Here is a 20,708-nt window from a genome sequence, read left to right on the forward strand (position 1 = left end):
CCGACTTCTTGCCTACTGGTAGATCTTGGGGACTAAAATTGTTGACATATTTTCTGCAGCTAAGGAGGCCCTAAAGTCTGTCTTTTTTTTTCCTCACTAAAGAAAATACTCTTTCGCTGTCACTGTTGCTGTGAGGAATGCACAAGAGCTGCAGCATTTTTGGTTCTTCCACAGGAAAATTTGGAAGCGATTTTCTAGTCCGGGAACATAGGTCAGAACAAATGTTTAGCATGGTCTCCAGATGATACAGGTAGATTGTGTTCGACACAAGAAAACTCACAAATAATGCTTAAGCGTTGGTAGCCTGTGGGTCTTCGACCAATGGTTTAAAATATTCCAGAGCTGAAATCTGCGAATTCTTAATTTTCCCAACTTCTACGTGTTTTTTGCAACCAACATTCTTCCTCACATCGTCTCTGCGATGGCACACTGAGTGCAAAAAGCATGAATGAATAGCAATGTTTAATGTTAGAATGCACGGCCAATTTTTGATATATTCCAAATTAAACTTCACTTTTTGAGTAATACATTTCTTTTTCCTTGGTGGTGAAGACATTTTCAAAATCTTACATGCGATGCTGAACGGTAACTCGAATCAGTGTTTTGACGCATGCGCGGAGCAAATTTCCGGTTAGGCCCTAGTTTCTCTCAAAAGCACTTGTAAAACTACTCTTATACATATAGATTAAAATAGACTAAAATGCTTGCGACCGGGCCCACTGTACTAATCGGCTGTAGATCTACTAATATCGTGACCAGCGGTACCAGACCGTTTCGGCAACTGCGAATATCACGACTAACGCTTAACGGGAAATCGGTTATTTTATTAAAGATTTAAAATAATTGAGGATCGGAAAATTTGTGAATTTTTGTCTTACGGCGTGAATCCATGAATCGCTGAAAAAGTCGTGAAATTCACACCAAATTCATGAGGGTTGGCAGCTATGAATCTGTGCATGGATAAACTGGTCTCTCAAGACAGGTGGTCTCTCAAGACAGGTTTTACTGTAATAGGAGCTACATGCATAAATACTGGTGGGGATAAATATGGTCTAGGAAAATAAATGGATGATTTCATGGGGATACAAAATTTTGATAGGTCACAATGCTTATCATACTACTGTTGTTTAACAATACTATCCTTCGTGGTTGATTTAATTTTATAGATATTTGTTACCAATGAAATAAAGAAATTAAATTCTTCATGAATATTTCTGATTTTACAGTAGCTGCTACATTCTCTATTACAGTGGCCACTCCTTCTGCAGCAGGAAAGTGACCTTCAAAGAGTGGCCCATCAGAGGGAAATCACACAAATGTGAGTAAAAATTGCACATAAAGTATGAAAGACAACTAATTTCTAAATATTGAATATTCTCATCTAAAAATCACAGGCATGTAATGGACTGTTATGCAATCATTATGACAAAACATAAACTAGCAAAGCATAGGGCTTACTTGACAAAATAAGGGTGATGTTAGGGGGGTGGTTGCTGGGCAAATGGACCCTAAAGCTTGGAGGGGGACAGACCAGTCCTTGTTGTTGTTGTAGGGTTTAATGCCATTTTTCAGCACATGATAGGCTATACATGGCAGCCAGTATTAATGGTGGAGGAAGAACCCGGGAAAACCACTAGAAAGAACCACCAACCCACGAGAAGCTACTGGCAAGCTAGCCGAATCTGAGACTCAAACCCACGCAGACAGAGGTGAGATGGCAGTGATCTGTAACGGAGAGCACTTTAGACCACTCAGGGCCCCTACCAGCCCTTGTGTTACCTAGCTAACTCTTGCCTCCCAGGAAAACTTGTGTATAAAGCTCCCACACCATTTGTGAAATGTGGAAGTAAAAGAGGGTCTGGAGGTGAAGCTGCCCCCACCCCCTAGAATATCTCCAGACTGGAGAGAATCTGTCATCATCAGAGCCTAAAGCCTTCAGACACAGGTGGGGGAGGGGGTAGACAGATCATTAACCACTTTACGGAATGTCCAGAATTCTTCCTCCTCAAATACCTGGCCTGACAGGTGGGAGGAGGCTAGGGACCATCATTGGCACTGACAACATCAAATCATTTATCATGCATCCTTGGGCACCACATGACTTCCAAGCCAAGGAAGTCTCAGAACATTCGTTCCCCAAGAGGCCATTTTTTCTTTCCTAAATGGGGAAAGATTGAAACCCTTCATGGGAAAGGAAACATTTGTCCAAAGAAGAAGAGGTGGGCCTTTCTTCCTCCTCTTATTCATGCGGCAACTTTTCACCAAGTCCCACATTTCATGAAACAGAGAACAGATCACTGTGCACTAATATGTTTAGGTGAGTGTACCATAGAGACTTCCTATGCTCACACCTCACAAGATCATACTCTGAAGGAAAAAACATTATACCAAAGAAACAAAAAATCCAAAACTTAAAAAGAGTAGACCATTTTTACTCTGGAGCTGGTACAGTGAATTGGGGAATGCAATTAAACAAACCACTTCTTACAAAGCAAGTTGCCCAAACAAATCTCCTAAACATGTGGCATCATTTCCCACCTACCATAGTCAGGTTTACAGCACTGTTTAGTGTGTCTACTGAAATACAATAAAATCAGCAATGAGTACCATAAAACCCACTACACCTGTAATAACATCCACAATAGAATTCTGCTAAAGTGGATACCCAATGGACTAAGACACACACAATCTGTAGTGGACACTTAATCCCTTGCCTCATGTCCATGTCCACTGAAAATCTGCAATGTGTGTACCATAAATCTGATGACTGATAACATAAACCTTACCATTCATGATTCTTTCTGTCCAATGTATCCCATTTCTGATAAGTTAGTCATTTTAAGATATCTTCCCAAATGCTCTCTGCCAAATTAGTATGAAATTGGTGCAGAGATTTTGAGAAGTTGTTAAAAAAGCAATTATAAATAGATACATGACACACAGCAGATGTAATGCCCTATTGTAAAGGTCATGTGTGTATGTTGATGGTAGGATGCAGAAAAACAAAGATTCTGTGGAATGTAGTGTGGTACCTCACTGGCACACCTTTCTGATACCATTTTATGATTTATCATTCCCATATCTGACTTGCAAAATATTTCACAAAAAAATTTCATTTGTTAGAGGATAAAACATGACATGAATTCCACACTAGTTTTTTCAACAATTTACCTTTAATATCTTCCTGGCATGGTAACAATTTCACTCTTTTGGAATTCGTGGATAAAGACATGTTGCCTGGCTCTATTTCAATCTCTGGCAAACTTTCTTTTGCTATATCAGGTGATGGAAGTCTTTTTCTAGGCCTTCCAACACTTCGCTTAATTCCTGTTTCATCTGTGTGGAAGAGAAATCATAGCAGTTCTGGGGATCATTAACAGTTAATACAGTAATCAAATGAAAAATGCAGCACATACAAAGTTTTGACTAAAGAGTGTATTTAAGATCATTTACTTGAAAGTCTTCAATGTTTACATGTGTAAATGAGTTAGTGTAGTTTGCCAACAAATTGTTTCCAAAATCTGTAAATGAGTGTTTGTGATTTTGGATTTTTAATGCAGCTTTAAAAATTATCCAGTCATATTGCTACGATGTCTGCAAAGTGGCAGTTTATAGTGATGTCTAGCAATGAGGCATCATGCCACATACATGTTCCACCCAGTCAGATTATCCTGAAACCAGGCCAACCAGTCCTAACACTAATCTCTTAATGTTGAGCACCAAGTGAGGAACTTACTAGTACCATTTTTATAAGTCTTTGGTATGACTCTGCATGGGGTTTGAACCTGTGACCTCTCGCATCAGAGGTGGATACTCTAACCACTTAGGCCACCAGAGCGGTCAATTTAACAAAATAAGGTCAAGACAACACTTAACTGTAACAAGGACTGTGGGAACCAACAACTGATTGAAAGAAAAATAAAGATGGAATGCGATATGTTTTCAAGCCAATAATGAAGGCACTTTTCTACAAGAAAAACCATACACATCTGCTGCAGACAACATAGCAACCTGTAAGTGGGCTGTGACAAAGGAGTCAGACCGGAATCTTCTTCTTTTCAGTTCTGGAGGAAGGAATGATATGGCTTGGACAACTTCCGGAAAATAGGCAATTAAATAGTTGCAGGTACTGCATCACTAATATTAAAACACCATGTTGATATGAACATTGATTCAGAAGGAGTAGCAATAAAAAGGTTTTCAAGATGGCTGTTGGTGTCCATTGCGATGTCTCAGCAGCACCATTTTCATGCAGGACAAGCTTACAGTGAATGCATGTGTCAGGTTTCATGGCAAATCTTCCAAGCATTTTAGGAGGAGTAGTGGTAACAAACTTGTGCTAATGGGCACATGGATGTCAGACAACAGGTCATCCCATATCTTCTTGCCTATGACCAATACAGCTAAAAATGAAGGCATTTTAATTTGTGTATTATCAAATATAACATTAAAGCCCCAATGCAGCAGTTTATCATAAATTTCACCAATCTTCCAATCTAACTAAGTTTGTTTGGAAGGAAGTGATTTGTTAAAATAGAATTCTGACAAAAAATTCTCTGAAATAAGATGTTATGTTAAAATAACATTCAAATATTCAGTTTAGAATTAAGAAGTACGACCTTTAATTCAGTCAATGATGTTGCTCGCAAATTCCAATCTTTCTCCAGAGTGCTCCAAAACTAGTGATGTGATACATCTGACAATTCTGTCAGTGACTAATCTAACAACAACAACATTCACATGCGGTGCATAAATTGATTGAAGAGGGAATGGAGAGGCATGACCACTTTTTTAAAGTGGATCTGAGAAGAAAAAGTGTGCATAAGATAAAAATAAGACTGGTGAAGCTAGAGTGCTGGAATATACAATGGAGGGCGAACTTGGGCTGAATGAAATTTAACACAGCATGGTAATAGCTTTTTATGTTTACAATGGTAATGTATCAAATCTTGAGTGCCAGCTTTGAGTGAAATTGGCTGACCACTGGTTGTTGATGATCAACACTGGATTAATTCATACATATGTGAAAAATGGCAGGGTATCTCACAGGGTTAGCAGCATATTTCTTTGAGAATTGTTGGGGTTTTGATGGTCCAAAATTTTGGTTTTCAAGGTGCATTATTACATGCCATGTCACTCACAAGGGAGTATTGCAGTGGCAACTTAGCAATAAACTTGTCTGTTAAACATGTCAAAGTTGCTTCACATTCATCGCAAAATTCAAGGATTTGTAGCTCACTTGCTTTTTTCTTTTTCAAATCATTAATAATTGTTTCTGCCATAAAACCTATGTCTACTTTATGATTGATGAGATGGTTTGAGGAATCAGTCACTACAAATGTCAACACATCCTTTGATGACTTGATAGCTTCCACTTTTTCTGGCTTGCAGTATCCTTTCAAGAGGCTGAATGCAGTTGCATTCAAATCTTTATGAGCAAAGCGAAGCATTGGTTGGTGTGTTTGATACTCTGTCAAGAAAGGTTCCACTTGCTTTGATAGTGAAATAAAAATGCAAGCTTGGCTGGGAGAAAGACATCTTTGATGGCTTCCTCTACAATTAGAAACGATTCTGTGCTTGGATCAGATAAACATCCTATCATCACCTATCTGCATAACTTGTAACAGGTTCAAGCAAATCCAGAATTCTCTGTGCAAGTTTCACATTTTCTAGCATTCTATGTTTATAAAGCTCCAAAGGAAAGATTGATGTACCTGTCACTTTAAAAAATCATCTCTTTTTGCAGAAGTATCATGAAACAATATGTAAAATGCTTTCAAAATTGTATCCAGTTTCCAGCCTGTATCATCCATGGCAGCCATACAAATCCCATGGACTTTGTGAAGTCCACAGCTTTCTGCATTCAACAACTGGATACTGTGGTTGGTTTCCAATGAAAGGTTGACTTTTTCATGAAATGACCAATTGACATTAGGCCCATCCACTGAGATCTGAATCATGTTCATTATGTTTAGCTTCTGCGTGGAATCATCAAATGCTTTCATCACATCAGATGCAGAGGCATGACCAAGGAATCTAGATGTAAAAAAATCGTGTTGTTACCATGTCCTGGTCCCGATGACGAATGTGAAATCTATTTGTTTCTTCTGAAGCGATTTATTTATACTTTCATCAAAAAGAATGACAAAATCATCTGGCTTTACCTTTTCTCCCACCAATGATGGGTTAGGGTATACTAAACTATTTCATATTAGATATATTAATATTTCTCTCAGCTTAGCTGGCTTTCATAAATAAGACAATATGCAGTTTTCTATTTTGTCAAAAATATTTCACGCTGAAGGCTTCTTGTGTTCCCGTCCTAGCCGCCATTATGTGAGCTTGGTGCTTTTTTCCACCTGCATGAGATCGTAAAGCACTCTCTCCCATAGCACACAAATCAATATCTTTCTGACATAATTTGCATTTTGCAAAGCTGTCTGACAAAGATCGCATTATCCAGAATGTATATTTTTCTTCTTTTAGCCACCTAAGTTGGAATCGGCAACCAGCCATTTCGAAGCGTTGTTGTTGTCGTTGTTGTAGGGTTTAACGCCATTTTTCAGCACACGATAGGCTATACATGGCGGCCAGTATTAATGGTGGAGGAAGAACCCGGGAAAACCTCCGGAAAGAACCACCGACCCACGAGAAGCTACCGGCAGGCTTTCTCACATACCCACATTGGCCGAATCTGAGACTCGAACCCACACAGACAGAGGTGAGATGGCAGTGATTCGTAACGAAGAGCGCTTTAGACCGCTCGGCCACTCGGGGCCCCATTTCGAAGCGTACAAATGATCCAAATTTAAACTGCGACTACATACGGGATCCAAACACTTGGAAGGTCAAAATATAAAATTGGGCTGTGGCATGTTGTGAAAATGTCCAATCTGGAACAAACTTAGCAAGCGATCGGGTTTATTATTTTTAAAAAATAGTTTTCTATTTTACTGAAATCAGTAAAACGAAAAATATTTATCAATTCAAGAAAATCAAGGCTCTTCAAGGTACCCAGACAATATTTTGAATTTTCAGGTGTTTTCAAGGCCTTGAAGGACAAATTCGTTTTTCAAGGCCAGCTATGGATCTTGAATTCTCAGTTTGTGGGAAAAAATAAAATGGGTAATTATGTTATGAAACATTGATATCAGATTTTAATGGAACCCAGTGATGTATAGGACCAGAATCTTTGAAGATTCGGTATTATTCTGATGAATTGTCATAGGTGACTTTTTGCATGTGATGGCAGCATTGGGGCTTCAATATGTCAGTTTGGATTTGTGGATATTCATTCCCACATGATCCTGTAAAGCATACCGTTCACTTTTTGTAAAAAAAAGCTGACAAAACATCTGGCCATCAAATTCCTGCTACATCCATGCCCAATGGCATACATTTTTAATACCTCTCTTGATATCTTTGGAATTCTCATTTCCTCTTTCAAGTATGTAGTCTGCCAACATAATGACGCTGCTTCTTATATTTGAAGATAATTATGACTATTGTTGTTGTTGTTGTGGGGTTTAACGCCATTTTTCAGCACACGATAGGCTATACATGGCGGCCAGTATTAATGATGGAAAAAGAACCCGGGAAAACCCCGGAAAGAACCACCGACCCACGAGAAGCTACTGGCAAGCTTTCTCACATACCCACATTGGCTGAATCGTAGACTCGAACCGCCGCAGACAGAGGTGAGATGGCAGTGATCCGTAACGAAGAGCGCTTTAGACCACTCGGCCACTCGGGGCCCCCTAATTATGACTAACTAGGTGAGATTGGTTCTAAATGTATTCAACCTGCACTGTTGGCAAAATCGCAGAGCACACCAATGGAAAATAATAACCCTCTACCATTTTTTCCCCCACTAAACTTATCTTCTCTGGACCACTTCTCTATAAAAAAAAGCAGCAGAAATCCATTACAAAAGAAAAGTCTCATGCCTGTGGAAAAATGTCTTTGTAAATCACTGATTTTAGTTCTGGTTGGGTCATACATATGTGGCAAATATGGAAGTAACATGACTGAATGATGGACGTCATCAGGATCATTGAAAAACTTATTACCATAAACTGGTAATAAACTGGTAAACGATATTAAATAATGCATGTTTGCGAGGTCTCTAAATGATCTATGACGACAAGGGGAAAGCAGAAAAAACATGTCACAAGTGGCAATCCCTTAAAGGAGAGACCACTCTTGTCTGACTTGAATTTCATTCAGCAGATGAGAATTAAATCACTTTTAAAGCTAAAGCAAGCAAAATATATGGTTAACATTTTTGCTTTTGTAGGCTGAATTTACAAGGTAATGGATGATCTGATATATCATGATTGAGTAATTTTCTTAAAGAAGCATCAACAAAATATTCTAAGTCTAGATATATAGCAGGTAATCGCAAACAAATAGCTAAAAAATAAAAAATTCACTTTTATACAAAAATAAGGTACAAATGACATAATGTGGTCAAGTAACTCTAAGATAAGGAGTCCAAGATATTGAGGGTGCAACAAAAGAAAATTCAAAAGCTATTTAAGTTTGAAAATGAAGTCAACGTAACCTACTTTTAGTGTGGTTGAATTACTCCCCTTGACATACACCAATATACCAATTTTCATATGTAGGTGAAATTGTGTCTAGGATACTGAAAGTGTATAATGATTCATCTCATAACTAAATAAATGCACAGGCAAAATGCAATATCCCCTCATAACTTTGTTGATAAAGGATAAAATGCTAAAGGTGGCGACAAGCTCATCCAATCAGACGCCAATATAGCTGATTAGTATAAGCAGGTGTCCATCATAATGACACAAATTACTTAGACTGGTAAGTTAAAATGCTTGTAATTTTTTTTAAATTTTGTATGCTGTTTGAATTTATGTACATAATTTGATCCCCAAGTCTAATGACCATTAAGTTAACTTCTAAGCCTAAAAGATCTAGAAATTCCAAATGTGAAATCTCTTACGTTACGTGTTTAGGCTCGAATAAACAGTAACACAAGAAAGAGTGAAAACAACAAGCTTTGAAAAATATAACAAATAATTTATTTCCCTGGAAAAATACTGTAAAAATGAAGAAGAAAAAAATATTAGAATGTATGGTTTCCAGAATCAAATCCAAAATTAATACAAGAATAATCCACAAATAAAACTTTTTTAAGTCCTAATATTAAAGTGTGCTAACGATTCCAAGTTCGAGTCCCCACAAAGAATCCAAGAGGGAAGCTGATGACGAATGATGTAGCCTGTACTGTGCTGATATCTACAGTTCCCTGTAGAAACATAATAATTAATCCTCTGGTCTTGGAAATCCAAATAAAATTGTTCAAGAGTTCTATATGAATACAATAATATATCCAGAGAAACGAATTAATTTGTTAGAGTCCAAGTAAGCAGGAGAAGAATTAACATATAACTCAAAAACTCCAATACTGGTCACAACCGAAGAAAACAACTTGACAGCAAGTGTTCAAAAGCCTCAGACTCTGAAATCTCTCTCTCTAAACATCACTATTAATACTAAGTATTTCGCAATTTCGGAAATGCCTAATTGTGAAATAGAGGATGACATGATCATGTTTACATGTAAAAGTCACACAGCTCCAATATGTCCTTGAAAATAACCAATCATTTTACTCCAAGAAAAAAGTTGTTTACTTGACCCTCAATCAAGGCCAGGAACTAAGCCAAAAATAGAAACAATTGTTTCTCTTATTAGGTATTTATAGAAACATTCAGGTCAAACTGAATTTTCTGGAAAATATCAATTCCTTGTAAACAAAATTACATTATATTGACATGTAAAGAAAACAAACAGATTCCAAAACTCCAAAACAATCAAATCAAATACAACTTAAATCAAATATAAATTAAATCTAATATATGTAACAAATCATACCCTTGTTCTGATGCTTGTTGTCTTGCCCACTTCCTGGGCTTCCTGTTGGCTTCTTAATGCTTTTGTCTTGCCCACTACCTTGGCTTCCTTCTAGCTTCTTAATACTTCTGTCTCCCACAACAAATGGTTTAACATCATTATCCTTCTCAGCATGTGCTTGGGATGTATGCTCTGTTGACATGAAAATAAAAAATAATATAAATACTGCATTGCTTGTGAGGTTAGCATCTTACACCTACATGAACTACAGTACATAGAGCTAAACTGACCATCATTCATTTGTACAGGTGTAGTTGTCATTTACGTACTCATCACTTTACAATGTAACATCCAAGCACAACAGGGATGGTGCTGGGTTTAAAAAGTTGTTGCCAAAAAGATTGCCAATCCCAATATTTTGTTGCCAATTTCATAATAGAGTACTATCAGTTTATCTCATCATCCTTGGGACCAAGTTAGTATTGTTGACATAAGCACATGTTTAGATAAGTGGGGGGGGGGGCTGAAAATAAATTGAAATTTTGCATACAAGTGAAATTTGTAAGAGATGACATGTCTTCAGTGACTAGGATTTACACAGAGAAAAAAAATGCTAATTTTTATTTGATGAAGACAACTAGTCTGAAATACACTTGCATATTGACAACTTACATTTGTGTAGTACACTCCACAATGTGTTAAATAACTTACATGCATATGAAAAATCCATGAATTCAAAAGCTAGAAAATTCAGGTAAAAATCAAATTCCATTAGAAAACACAATTAAAACATGCAGTCAACTCCGGTTATATGCATAGCCTCGGGATCAGATCCAAGCTATGCATATAAACGGAGTATACATTTAAGTGGAATTCATGTATATTTCCAATATAAAATGGGACCATACTTTCGCTATGCATTTAAGCGATCTATGCACTTTAGCGATATGCATTTAAGTGGAGCCGACTGTATATAAAAAATGGTAGTCCTTGTTTGGTCTTCATCCCATTTTCAACAAACAACGAAACAATTCACTCTATTTATTATCCTAGTAGCACATGGTTGTATAGTTGTTTACATGCTACATGTACTTAAATTGGCCTAGATTTTGGTCAGCTAGAGACAACTACCATGATGCCGAGGCTACCAAGGGGATGAGAATATTCAAAGGGAAATGAAAATGTGAACAAATTAAAAAGTTTTAACATTCTTGCAAGATGTTCCACCTTCATTTAACTCGATGGCCAGATATCTATTGTTTCAGAATATTGGAACTTTAATTTGGGTTTTAAATCGCCATTGGTAGCAATCATAATTGTGAACTTTTTTGCTGCAAACAGGAAACTTTCATGGCACAATAAATATGTTCCAATCACAATAAAAAATGAAAATGTTTGTTTCTGACTATCTTTGATCAAAGGTCTTCAGCTTGCTTTGACAAAGGTTTGTGTGTTCTTGAAGGTGCCACTAAAGGCCCTTTTGAAGGACCAAACAAATGCCTGTTTGTTATTGCTGCGGCAACATTAAATAATTTTTTTCATTTGCTTAGTAAATATTCAGAACGACCGATGATTCAAAGGTTATCAGTTTTCTTTGAAGTTTCAGCAAAACTTTCTTCTGGCACATTTTTCAAAACAGAAAAAAAATTACCATCATCTGATAGATTGTAGTCAATCCCGTTCCCACCTTCAGAGATGGTCAAATGTAGTTATTCAGGTAGCATGACTATTTTGGTTATATTACAGCACCGAGTACTAAGGCCAGACATCAGCTTAAGTGGATTATGATATAACAATGCCGTGTTAAAGTGGTCTGTCAATATGAACATAGGATTTGTTGATGTAACAGTTTCCAGTGCAATTTTATATCCAAGTTTGCGGCTTCCTGTCATGGTTCATGTGAATTTCTCAACTGCAAACCCACGTGTAGATATAATTTTTAACAGCAAAAAATGCTGTCACCAAAAATATTGCCAGATGGGAGAAAAAAATTGCAATTTGCATCAATGGCAAAGAACAGCGTGATCCCTGCATAACAAGCACAGGTCTGCACTCCAGTGTGGTGTGCCTATTAATCTGTGATAGATTTACGACAGGCTGTATTATCACTTCCTGTAAGGCCTTTGAACATGGAGTAAAATATACCAGGTAATTAACTATCCAGCTAGGTAGACCCCAATCTGGGTAAGTAATGTTTGAAGGAATTAGTACCTGCTGAGTGAAGGACAAGAACAGTCTGAACCACACTAATATATGTCTAAAAATTACACTATAAATCACTCTTCACCAGCACAAATGTGGCATGGTCAATCAACAATGTGAGTACTGTAATACACTGGCTGATACGAGTCTTTACTATTCGCTTTACATATAATGTTTTAAGCAAATAGTGTAGACCTTGATCTACTAGCACATGATTAGAATGTAATACATATACATAAATACATTAACCAGAAATCTTCCCTCAGGACATGGATGTCTTTACCAACAGTGCTTTGTCACACAGGGCACACAGCCAGAAGAATTCTGGCTATATTTTTTTGTTTGAAAAGCTCATTAGCAACCAAAGGCCTCCGTCAAAAGTCTCCAAAACAATTTTTTTAAAATAAATGTCATAAAATATTTTTGGGTCATCATCTACTTGTGCATACAAATATGCAGACCAAGTTCCATTTGTAACAAAGTTAAAAAATGAAGTCCAAAGATCTGGACAAAATTTAAAAATTGGTATCATGGCCTGAAAATCTAATCAGGTAATCTACAACAAACTTCTTGGGATGGCACAAAGAGAAGGTGATTAATTTGACAGAATTTTATTAAAGATGGACCAAAATACGGCTGCAAAGAAACCAACAATATGTCACTGGCAATATTTATAATGAAAGATAAAATCTGGACTGCTAAAACTTGTAAGCCTCCAAAGAGACAAAAAAAAAATCTGTCACAAATATGGACAAAACTATCAAAATCCACTGGCAAAATTCTGTCCTCAGTACAAACTGTCAAAATCCTGTCCTCAGTACAGATAAAACTGTCAAATCATGTCCTCATTAGGCAAAACTGTTAAACTCCATATTATCCAAAACACCTGATTGCCAATGATCATTAAAGGCACACAAATCTACACCTACATAAAAATCTACACGTATACAAAAACACACGTATTAAAACGATTTTGCCCAAGTCATGCAGTTTCTACTTCATCTTGCTCTGCAATGTTTTTTTTCTAGAAATAATCTGAATGGCTTGTACACATAATTTGGCTGTCTATATCAGTGTATCCTCCAGGGAAGTAAAATTGAGAGTAAAAAAAAAAAAATTGGTGTCAGAACTGGGGGTCAAATAAAAAATGTAGGGGTCAAAAATGTACTAACAAATTTTCATCTGACCCAAACTTTTTCACCTTGAAGTAGAATATTGCAACTTGCACAACATTCTCCCTCTCTCTCTAAAGATACAAATAAACCAACATGCACAATTAATAAACAAATGCATTGTCCATTCAAAGAATAATTTTATTAGTTCATTTATCTTTTAGTTTAAAGTCGTACTTTTAAGTCTCCTTATAATCTTTTTGTAGCAATATTATAGACCAACACATTACATATAAGCCAATATAAAAAGCCAAATAAATCTTTTTTTAACCAAATGGCAGTTAATTTACTGCCTGTCATAAAATGTGTACTATCATCGGTTTCATTATACTTCGTCCTAGAACAAATTTATCCAAAACTCAAGGAGGAAAATGATTGATCTTCTTTCGAATAAGTTACACCTTAACTTTTAAGATCTTTCTTTTATTGCAGCAAAGTTAAAAACCAACAAAATCTGCAATGACCCCCAGACAGGGTGCATACGATCTTTGAAGGTCTTTGATAGTTTGGGAAAAATGAGGTAGCATTTTCAAGGCCTTGAAAGTTTGGGAAAATCGAGCAGATTACCCTAAGGTCTTTAAAAGTCTTTGAAAATTGAAATAAACCCAAACATTTTAATTTCTTTCCATAATCACAAATAAAATTGTCCAAGGTTGTTAGATTAAGATGTAGTTGAGTTTTCCTGGTTTCCTTATTTTGATGACCCATTCAAGTTTCATTTCATCATTAAACAATATCGTAGCATTTTGCATTCATTGTTTTCTCAGATAACATAACTTGTATACTAAATGTTAGTGAAAATAGGTATTGGAAATCTCTGTTTGTGGTCTTTGAAAGTTTGGGAAGTCTTTGAATTTATTATTCAGAATTCTGTATGAACCCTGCCTGACTTTGTAATCCAAATAACACATTTGTCTTGGCAAGTTTACTGATTTCTTTGATGTGAAAGAATGTCTTGGGTTACAATGTGTACTGCAGATATCTTGAGGCAAATGAAGGCAGATTTTTTAAAATTCTTAAACCCTGTCATGAAAGGATTATTCACTTTTGCAGTTTGCACAATCACGCGATCAGAAGTCACACTGGTAATCCTAATGGATGTGCCATATTCCAGTCAAGGGATTTATTTTCTCCATTTTTCATTAAAGTTAGATCCACAGTTACTCTTTTGTGTTCTGCTTCTTTCACTTTATTCGCTAATGATTCTTAGTGCACGCCATTTTAATCTGGAGATCACTTTCTAGTGCAACAAGCATTGAGGTTAAACATCTACATGCAATCTTGATGAGCTCAATGGAAATTGTGAGGGAACTTGCAAGATTAGGGGAAGCTAATCTGTCATAACATTGCCTATGCCAGTCTGGTTCCCTGTTTCTTAGGCTCCCTGCATTGCACTCAGCTATACGAATAGAGGAGTGCAATGCAGGGAGCAAACAAAGCAGAGAACCAGTCTATGCCTATGCTCAAAGTATACACAATGCCATCCCTCATCCAAAGCATTGGATATTAAATAAATCCTGATTGCATTATGTGAATCCTTTGCGTAAAAAAAAATGCATGGCAACAAAATGTGTGCGCCAATTTTCTCCAGGGTGCATCCCTAACGCATAAATGTACATAAAGGGAAACACTCTACATATATAGAGAGAAATGTGCCTATTGAATTTTACCTGTCTAGGTTAAGCAGTTTATACATAATCATGCCAACAAGGCTTGTAATGAAAAAGTGCCAACATGCTTCCCAAAACAGATTTAGCAATGAAGAGGAACAAATCAAGATGCTCCCAATGTTTACCATTAAGTAGTGAAGGCACAACTAAATAAAGAAATATCAAGAACAAATTAAATAATTGTTAATACTTGTTTTCCCCAGTTCTTGATATATGCTTTTCTTTAAACTTTATACCTCTACAATTCTTTTCCTATTTAAAACTGAATACAAAAATGTCAAAACATGAGTAACTGCAATGGTTTACCACCGTAAACCCTCAGCTTTCATCCCACAAACCCATTCACCCTGAGATCAGTACCTATCAATTTAGTTTTCAGTTGCAAGTTTTCATTCTTCAGTTTTTCGATCTCATTTCTCAGATGTCGCTTTTTGAGCTCCTTGGCATATTTTTCCCTCTCTTTCTGAAGTTCTGCAAGTTCCCTCTGCAGCTGCTGGATTTCATCATCTTCATCAAGACAAATGACATCCATTGTCTTACACACTGCCTTCTTTACTTAACAGCTGAAATAGAACGTGTCCATTCAGTACATGTACATGCCTGTAGGAATTCTTTGGTCCCATTGAGTAATGAAAATTAGGAACCTCAACTGATAAATGTAACATAGACTTCCTTTTATAAAGACACCCTAGGTGGCCTTATCACACAGGTGTTCTTATCAATAAGGTAAATTCTACTGAGGACAAAATGGTAAATTATATGCTTTAATGATCAATCTGAGGCTTACCTCTCTTCAGAAGGGTCACTCAAGTGAGGGACCACTATAATTATCATCCTATGTTCAGCAACTTCTCCAGGACACACAACTGCACAAATCCCCATTTAAAAACAAGCGAATACCTAAAAATCAAATACGATCAATTTTCCATGTGCATAAAAAACCTCTCAAAATCATCATTGTTACCAAGACTAAATCAGTTTTTGTATGAGCTAGTTGTGTCATAACAGTCACTGTTCCAATAAAGACTACAAGTTATTTATCAAGCCCACATTTGTTGAAATACATAATATAAGATCTATCCAAAGATAATGTTCTCATAAAAACCGAGCTGCCCCTTCCATATCCCACAAAAAATGTCATAGTTGTGAAAATTGTCGAGAAATCACTGTATGCACCACTTAAATTCAGTATTCTTTTTTGTGATAACACCACCACAACACAAATATATAATATGGACATTATGGCTATTGACTTAGACACTGATTTTAAAATACTGATATTTGTATTTTAAAAAAGAAGCTGTAAAAATACATCAGCAAGTTTATGTTTTAAAAAAACTGTTGGATTTTGTAAATTGAAATTTATCACATTTATACCCAGATTTAACAATAAACCAGACAAAATATTTTAAATTAGTCAGCCAAGAAGACAAAAAGCCTTAGTGCATAATATAAGTAAAACAGTCTTGGTGTCCAAATTAATGCCCAACAGAAGTAACTCAGTCTTGGTGTTCAAGTTAATGCCTGACAAAAGTAACATAGTCTTGCTTTTCCAGTTATTGCATAACACCAGTAACAGTCTTGGTGTTCAAGTTAATGCCTGACAAAAGTAACATAGTCTTGCTGTTCCAGTTATTGCATAACACAATTAACAGTCTTGGTGTTCAAACTATTGTATAACAAAAGCAGCAGTCCTGGTGTTCAAGTTACTGCCTAGCACAAGTAACAACCTTGGTGTCCAAGTTAATGCCTAACACAAATTACAGTCTTGGTGTTTGGGTTATTGCCTAAGACAAGTCATGGTCCTAATGTTCAAGTTAAGGCCTAACACAAGTAACACAAGTGTTCAAGTTAAGGCCTAACACAAGTAACAGTGTTGGTGTTCAATTTATTGCCTAACACAATAGTATTGTGTTCCAAGTTACTGCCCAACACAAGTAACAGTGTTGGTGTTCAAGCAATTGCCTAAGACAAGGAACACAGTCTTGCTGTTTAAGTTATTGCCCTAGACATGTCACAGTCTTGGTGTTCAAGTTGATGCCTAACAAAAGTAACAGTCTTGGTGTCCAAGTTAATGCTACTATAAATTTGCTAAAGAAACTGAATAAGCAAATGAGAGAGCCTGTTCAAACTGAATATAGTAAATGTGTTCTTAAAAATGCACAAATTTCCAGCTGTTAATCGTTTTAAAAAGTATACAAAATATAAAACAATTTTTTTTCATAAATTTAATAAAGTGCTACAGTGAAAGGCACAACCACAAATAAGCATCTGTCAACAAAAATAATCAATGGTAATTGTTGAAGGCAATATATCTCAGTCCATTAGGTTTTCTAGTAAAATATTCAATGTCATTAATCTCATCATATTTTTTGTCTCAATACATCTTCAACATTACAGCATTTGGTTTTGCAGTTTAAAAGGTTTTAGTTTTCACCCCCTAGTGTATCACCTTTGTAAAGTTCGTAGCAAAATCATAATTTGATACATACTCAATTACACCATAATCCACATGTTTTATATAATAAAACTGAGCAAGATTACATGAAACCAATAAGTAGTAATCCACCTTTGTTTTTTTTTGTTTTTTTATATTATGGTGGAGACCAACGGTGCTAGGGACTATTTATGATGGAGTTTTCCACCCAACTGACCTATGTATAGAGACGGTATGTTGAATCCCTCTTCTTCTGAGGTCAGAATAATGGCATGACTTTAACACAGCCATGTCCCAAGTATCAGTAAGTTCCTAGTGGTATAGTCCTCACTAGATGGTCTCCAAGCATTACTTTTACCTTGGTGTGGTATTGTCATCCATCCATGCATCAGCAATTTAAAATTTAAGCTCAATAACTGATGGATACACAGATGTACTGTTATGACAGAGATTAGGTTCTAAAAAAAGGTGAGTAGATCTAAAGGATTTAATGCCATGGGGCAAAAGAAGAGGGATTTTAATTACCAGCTGCACACAAAAGTCAGTGGTCTTGGCCCCAAGTAACATCAGAAAAGAAACGTCAGGGAACTATGTGTTGGTTTAGGTAAAACATTGAGACAAAAATGGAAGGAAGCTCACAAAGCACCTCACAATACTCTCTAGCTTGACACAATATAATTAGTTGATTCCAACTGTCTGCATCTTTATCTAGAAATTTAAACAACACAAGAAAACAACAGTCCATTTCATATTTCTGATTCAACATTGTGACCACAAAATCCCTCACTTTTGCTTCCCATGACATGCAACCAATTCATTTGTGCATTACTGGCTGATCTGCTTGTTCCAGAATGATGTCACACATAAAAGCAATCTGAGATTTTGAAATGTGTGCATGTAATTTTGTTTTAAATTTTACTTGAACCGATTTATTATCCCCAAATATTGTTAAAGAATAAAATATGTACATGTTAATGATTATCTCCAGTAATGACCTGTAAGTGTGTCGAAATCAATTACAGTGATTCTTAGTGAGTCCCCCCTCCCCCAACCAGTCTCTCCCGTTATAACCGCTGTATCCTGCGCTAAAGATGCGTTTGCAATGTTGATGGTTTACAGGGTGAAACAGTAACCCATTATTTCATTGCATGCAAATGCGTATGGGGTGGGGGTCCAGACAGACGGTTTTCTTTTTTAATGTTGTCGCGCCATTTTTGTGAGTGTAAATAGTTCTTTTGTATTTCTATTTTTACATCACCCACATGCACATACATCTTGCTAAACTTAACCACTTTTTTTACAGTTAATACTGTCATCGGTACATGCAAATTTTAAAATTATTTATATGTAAGTTAAGAAGAAATATTCCTAACTGACGATTTCTTACTTAGGTTCGACCGACAAGAGCTTTAGTGATTCTTGCACTGGTTCCCAGTGCATTATTGCTTCCTACAAGCGAACGAGGGCAGTAATGCAGGCAATTTTAGAAATGGCTAACACTGATCTATAGTTTTTCTTTAACAGATTATATATATTTGTTAATTAGCTGCAAACCAGTCTAAAGATAGGCAGCAGCTAATCTTGGTCAAAACCAGCATCATGATATGGGTGCGGAAATTTCGTGGCACTCTCTTTTGTAACATTTCCAGCACCATTTTTTTAAATATTTCCACTGAAATAAAAAAAAATATTTTCTGAGGTAGGTGCAAACACTTTTGATTTTAAAAAACTATACATTATAAAGATATAAAATCTGGTCTCATTAAACAAGAAATTTCTTCAGAGAACACATATGCCTCTGTCAATATTGTGTACCGCTGCTCTGTACCCTACACTAGCTAACCTTTCGATCCAGAATCAAACACAAAATTCGTTCTCTGTGCTACGTTTCACTGACGCACTCTAGTCCAACATATCTATCCGACCTCACCCACGTGTATACACCACCAAGATACTTACGCTCCTCTTCTGACAATCGTATACTCATTATTCCCACTATGAAAACAAAGTCATATGGACAGCGTTGTTTTGCATATCAGGGCCCAGCAACGTGGAATGAATTGCCCACTGAACTTAGACACAAAGACGCAGTGATCACATTTAAGAGTGCTCTCAAAACTCACTTATTTCGACTGCAAGAACAAACTTAAAGACCTAATAATGTTTCATACCTTAAATATTCTCAGCATGTTTTTTTCAATGTTTTCTAATTTGATGGTGTTTGTGTTTGTAATTATATCATTATGTATGTTTTTTTATCTTAATGTTGTTGTCTAATGTTGTAAAGCGCTTAGAGCTTCTAAAGATTAGGCGCTATACAAAGTCCTCATTATCATTATTATTATTATTATTATTATTTGAAGATATCTTGGTTATATATGCAATGATAAATGTCAAAATCAAATAAGGTATATAAAAAAATAGACACATTTGCACAGTATGATGTGCAAATGAATCAAATCAGCGTTTTGTATGAGTTTTTTTTATAAAAAAAAAGTCCTTTCACTGCCCAACCGAATCTATTGACAAAATTCACTATTATATTTTTTGTGAAATACTGATAGGATAGATAATGACTTTTAATTCTTTAAATCAGTCATAACAAATATACATACATTAAACATGTTAATTGTTTTAATACATTGCATAAAATATTATATTTTAATTTATATACACGTACGGCCAAATAATGCATGTTATGAATTGCAGCTCTGTTCTTGAATTTGTTCATTTCCGGTCTTAGGTATAAGTTAGGTAATAATTTATGGAATAAGTTATGCAAGCACAAACTTTACAATAAAGCACAGGCTATAACTCATTAAGTTTGATGCAAAACAAAAACAATCAAACCTGATCTCGGAGTTTCCAATAACGATCCTGGTACCAAATTTTGCTTGAATTCATTGTATTTATTGCAATACTTTTGTTACGATTCTTTAATAAATGATACAGTGTTTTTATCAAGACTAGTGCTCATTGTGAGATATTTCTCTATAGAATTGACTTTAAAAGCAATGTTTTTGTTGTTATCTTTTGTTGCATGACATTGAATTCGCTTCTTAGTCGTTTCACTACTTTCTCTGTTTCCTTGCACAACACCAATATTATTAACCATTTCTCGATCTGTATAATGCTTGCTGTCTGTTAGAACCTTTGCACTCTGATTTTTTTCTTCTTCAGTTTTACCAGTAATACTATTTTAAAAGCTGGTAAATCCTTATTTATTTTGTCACCTATGTCGGTAATAGATAAATCGTATGTCTTTCTCATAGATCTTATCATTTTATAATTTACAGTTATTTTGTTTTACCAGCTAACTTGTTAAGTTCTTCATTGTTCTGT

At 35.9% G+C, this 20,708-nt stretch overlaps 1 protein-coding gene across 1 annotated transcript in view; it reads right to left on the bottom strand.

Moving 5' to 3' along the window:
- LOC149775781 (uncharacterized) overlaps positions 1-18,871 on the bottom strand; it is a 92,304-nt gene extending 73,433 nt beyond the window's left edge. The window contains exons 1-4 of the mRNA XM_089944129.1: positions 18,754-18,871; positions 15,290-15,492; positions 9,907-10,077; positions 3,172-3,336 (exon numbers count right to left, since the gene is read on the bottom strand). Of these exons, the coding sequence (XP_089800255.1) occupies positions 3,172-3,336; positions 9,907-10,077; positions 15,290-15,461 (508 nt within the window). The 5' untranslated portion in view covers positions 15,462-15,492; positions 18,754-18,871. The remainder of the gene's footprint in view (positions 1-3,171; positions 3,337-9,906; positions 10,078-15,289; positions 15,493-18,753) is intronic.
- Between the last annotated feature and the right edge of the window lie 1,837 nt (positions 18,872-20,708).

Source organism: Sinohyriopsis cumingii, chromosome 19 (genome assembly GCF_028554795.1).
Source record: "Sinohyriopsis cumingii isolate HCF-2022 chromosome 19, ASM2855479v2, whole genome shotgun sequence".
NCBI classification, from domain to species: domain Eukaryota; kingdom Metazoa; phylum Mollusca; class Bivalvia; order Unionida; family Unionidae; genus Sinohyriopsis; species Sinohyriopsis cumingii.